The 4,346-nt window shown below is 31.8% G+C and overlaps 1 protein-coding gene across 2 annotated transcripts; it reads right to left on the reverse strand.

The window, feature by feature from the left end:
- Positions 1 to 1,183: 1,183 nt before the first annotated feature.
- Positions 1,184 to 2,943, reverse strand: LOC140972361 (EPIDERMAL PATTERNING FACTOR-like protein 2). 2 transcript variants are annotated; one of them, XM_073434807.1, is made up of 4 exons: positions 2,336 to 2,943; positions 2,062 to 2,231; positions 1,915 to 1,949; positions 1,184 to 1,828 (listed from the first exon to the last, which is right to left on the reverse strand). In XM_073434807.1, exons 2-4 carry the CDS (start codon positions 2,171 to 2,173, stop codon positions 1,577 to 1,579), a joined length of 399 nt encoding a protein of 132 aa, XP_073290908.1. In that variant the 5' UTR covers positions 2,174 to 2,231; positions 2,336 to 2,943; the 3' UTR covers positions 1,184 to 1,576. The 2 variants fall into 2 exon arrangements, with proteins under 2 accessions (XP_073290908.1, XP_073290907.1); XM_073434806.1 differs by having other exon boundaries at positions 2,062 to 2,943.
- Positions 2,944 to 4,346: the final 1,403 nt, after the last annotated feature.

The following is a 4,346-nucleotide window of genomic DNA, read 5'->3' on the forward strand; positions in this document are numbered from 1 at the left end:
CTAAAAAATAGTTTACTCTTACATCATTATTCTACGAAAGTAACACCAACTTTATACTAATCATTTTATTCATTTAATCCAATTAATATCATTTAACAAAAATATATTAGAATTAACATTATATACAAATATATATATATATATATATATATATATATATTTAATTACGTATTCGAGTCCGATATGAATAACAAGCTATCGGATTTGTTTCCATTTCCGAACCGGAAATCATCGAACCCTCACCGATTATTAAATTGGGTTCAAAATATCTTCTCGTATTATCTTCTATTTAAGCCTAGTAATTCTTCAACTAGTTCAAAAGAAATTGTATCCCTACAAAGTAACATATGTAATATAGATAAACAACTCTGCGCATCAGATGATGCCAAATTTCTGTGGTACGTATGCAAATATCGGATCCATATTCCTTGCAAATCAAGCAAACAAAGTTGGATGCTTCAGTTGTGCATTCGAAGCATGTAAACTTTTGAAAAAAGGTATCACATTAATTTTAAATATATCCAAGAGCTACATCCATGATCCACGAAAAATTAGAAAATATTTTTCAGATATGAAGTCATATAAAAAAATTCAAATAAAAATTTCTTTTCTAGATTTGGATCCAAAAAATATTCAAAACTTTAAACAAGTCTCAATAATTCAAATATGATAATTCACATAAATTATATAATCTATAATGCTAAATCATTAAGAATTTGACTGAAAACTTAAATAGAAACGTATCTAAAGTCATAATACTGAATTCTTTAGACGGTCTTAATCTTCTTGATCTACTCACTTTTTTTTTTGAGAGACCTTTAGTTTTCTCTTCTCTGCTATTTTCTTAACGAGAGAAAAAATAGAGAACATGATTGCACGTGATATGAGAACTATGACTCATATATAAATAATGTTTATCATTATTTTCTGGTATTTCTGTTTTAATTAATCATAAAAAAGAAATTATACTTTCGTCTCTACACATTAAAACCCGCAACCAATTAGATACATTAAATCTCTATAACCCGAAATATTAGTTGATCACTTTATTTTGACATTAACTGACAATCCATAATATATAATTATTCAAATATAAATTTATATAAATAAAATTAATCCTAACTTTTCTCGAGTTACAACTTCTCCTCATTCTGTAAATCCTCTGCTGTAATTTTAATGCTAATGCAAAAAATCCCAGAAATCTTCACTGCCCCGCATTTACTCTTAAGTACTGCGTTGTACAAATCAGAATCTTCGGTGCAAAATAAAAGAGCTCAGCTATCAGAGCTGTAAAGTATATGATTGCCTTCACGTATGCAATATAAAATATTAATGCATATCAATGGCGTATTAATTAAAGATTTTACACGACAGATGGGGAAATTTCGGAGATGCCCACAAAAAAAGACACTGATTTTTCCCTTCCGGTGGAGCCAAGAAGAAGAACTACTTAGGTGAACTGAACCATGGTTATGATTTGATTCACCTTTTTTGAAAGTGTCAATAGTTATAATAAATTGACTAATTATTTACAGAAAATTATAAGGTTCGAATTTTGATTATTCGGGAAAAAAAATTATGGGTTGAAAATGAGGCTGCCGCATTTGCATTTCCAGCTCATTGGCTTGTAGTTTGAAGTGTCGTCACCTCTAACGTAGGCTGCTGCGGCGAATACTGCAGCGGAGGCGTTCTTAATTCCGTTGCTTGTTTGAGGATTCGTGGGAACTTGGATGGCGTCGCAGTGGGCGCAGGAGACGCACCGCCGCTCGCAGCGCGGCGGCCTGGAGCCAATTTGTGCCCGCAGGATTGCTTTTTCTTCATTCACCGTCTAAAAATGTAAAGAATTCGATTTCATCAAATTGCTTTTTTTTTAAAAAGAAGAAGAAACACAGAAGGAAAATGGGAAAATTGTACCTCGGAATTATCAGCTATTTGTGCTAGTTTTCTACCTGAAACATGCACAAGATCGTGACTTTAGCCCGAAAATGTATATATTCCACAGAACTAAAAGCCGATCGCATTAAATCCAAGAAATTACTAAACTGGGAGTCATCAATTTACCTTCGGCATTGTATAATCTTGACTGGGATGAGACTAAAACCATGCAAACCATTAAAGAAACAGTGAAACGGTGAATCCTCCGACCACAAATCATCTTCTTACTGCATCCCATTCTGGGATTTAGATCCCGAGAGAATAAATTTCGAAGCGCAGATATGGAGAAGCTAGCCCTTCAGAGGCAAAAATATTCAGCTGTCAACAAGAGATCCCTTCTCGTTTTGTTTCCGAAAACCCAAAAAAAAACTCGAATCCAATATATATTTTCACGCATCACCTATTATATTTCACACCATAAAGCGCAAGTGTTCCAAGGAGTGTTGCGACCTTTATAAGGACAGATTGGAACCCAAAACACAAACACCAAGTGTGATGGGGTACATTCACTGATCGAGTGGAACAGTTAGCGCTACAAATTACAAAAACATGTCACATTTGTGAATCTCTAGCTAACGTATGGGTGTGGAGGGGTGGCTCTTTCTTTTTGGCTTTTTGAAGAAGTTGAGGTGATGGAACGTGCAAGGACAAACCAGAGAAGAGATAAAAAGCACACAAAAGATGCGAGGAAAAATCAAAATAATCAAGCTGGAAAAAAGGGACTTCAGGCCAGGGCAAAGAATTTGGAGTGTATAAGCCGGTAAACCTCGTGAAATGAGCCCTTTTCAATTCAAACAGAGAAATATATGCATGAGATATTACTATTTTGTGGTTATTAATATTTAAAATGTAAATAAAGAGGGAGTTTTAAAGGAGAAGGCAGTAATAACGATACAGATAAGAAAGGGAAAGAGGGAAGAAGACAAGAGGCGAAGACAGCAAGAAGCCACAGAAATGGCAGCAAAGGGGAGAGGACTCATTCACACCTGAATACAGCTGGTCTTCATTTTCGCTTTCTATTTTTCTTTTATTATTATAAATAATAAATAAATAAATATTATATTTATTTATTTATTTATTTTATGATAACGGTAATTCGTGACCGTGAACTTTGGTGTACAATTGATAAACATCCAAATTAAAGTTGAGTAGGTCTTTGTGAGACGGTTTCACGAATCTTTATCTGTGAAACGGGTCAATCCTACTGATATTCATAATAAAAACTAATAAGTTTAGCATAAAAAGTAATAATTTTTCATGGATGACCCAAATAAGAGATCCGTCTCACAAAATACGACCCGTGAGACCGTCTCACACAAGTTTTTGCGATTAAAGTTTGCATCATCTTAAAGTTTGTATCAAATTTTATAATTATTATAGTTAAAAAGAAAAGTTGTATAATTTATCATCTCATCTATACTATCTATATTACATTATATATAGAATAACAATTTTTGGGTTCATGATGTAATTTCTGATAAGCAAAAAATACCCTTTAAGATTCCAAAAAAAAATTCATCTCCATTTAGTTAAAAAATTAACCAAAAACCTATTTTAGTAAATTCACAGTTTATTTATATAACTATTACTACATCACAACGACTACTAACATATTTTTTTTATCCATATTTTTGAACTTTTAAATGATCATATCATCATATTTAACATAAATATTTATCACAAAAATATTTTTAAAATTTTTATTTTAATATAATCTCTAAATATTTCACACAAACGTTGTTTTCAAAATAGGACAAGACCGATCGGTTCGACCGAGAATCGGTCATGTATCCAGTCTAGAACACACTCAAAAACTGTTATAGCGGTGAAATAGATAAAAATCGGTCAAGAACCAATCAGACCGATTATGAATTGGTAAACCGGTTTTTTTTTTATTATTATTTTTTTTTGAAAAATTAATATTTGGTTATAGATAAAGATTAACTTGAGGTAAGATTTGTTATAATTATATCTCAAAGGATAGATGTCACCTCAAATTTGATGCCTTGATATAAGCTATGTTAAATTTAAAATACCTTAGTCCTCATTAGAAGAAATGCCAAAGCCCAATTAAACGTTCTTAGCCAAAAAGGAATGGTTTGGGCCTCAATAGGCAAGTGAAGCAAATGCCAAATACTGGCAGTCAGGAACAGTAAATATAACTAGCAATTCCTATTTTCATGCATACTGAATTTAGAGATTATATTAAAAGTAAGAATTTAAAGAATACAATTTAAGTAGGTACGTTATTAGTATTTTTAAAAATGTACTGTAACTTGTAATAATTTTTTTAAAAAAAATATGACACACACGATTATGTATTTACAAAGCTGGAGCCGAGTTAGAATATGCATTGAAGCATGATAACAAGTAATTAACAACACACGATGGATGATGCATCATGAATTAAT

Source organism: Primulina huaijiensis, chromosome 3 (assembly GCF_012295235.1).
Source record: "Primulina huaijiensis isolate GDHJ02 chromosome 3, ASM1229523v2, whole genome shotgun sequence".
Classification (NCBI taxonomy): domain Eukaryota; kingdom Viridiplantae; phylum Streptophyta; class Magnoliopsida; order Lamiales; family Gesneriaceae; genus Primulina; species Primulina huaijiensis.

Bases quoted from the DNA above. Each gene is read 5' to 3' on its own strand.
- LOC140972361 (XM_073434807.1), bottom strand. From the start codon at position 2,173: ATGGGATGCAGTAAGAAGATGATTTGTGGTCGGAGGATTCACCGTTTC. The intron at 1,950-2,061 runs GTAAATTGATGA...TGCATGTTTCAG, and splicing joins AAGATTATACAATGCCGAAG to GTAGAAAACTAGCACAAATA. The intron at 1,829-1,914 runs GTACAATTTTCC...TTACATTTTTAG, and splicing joins AAATAGCTGATAATTCCGAG to ACGGTGAATGAAGAAAAAGC.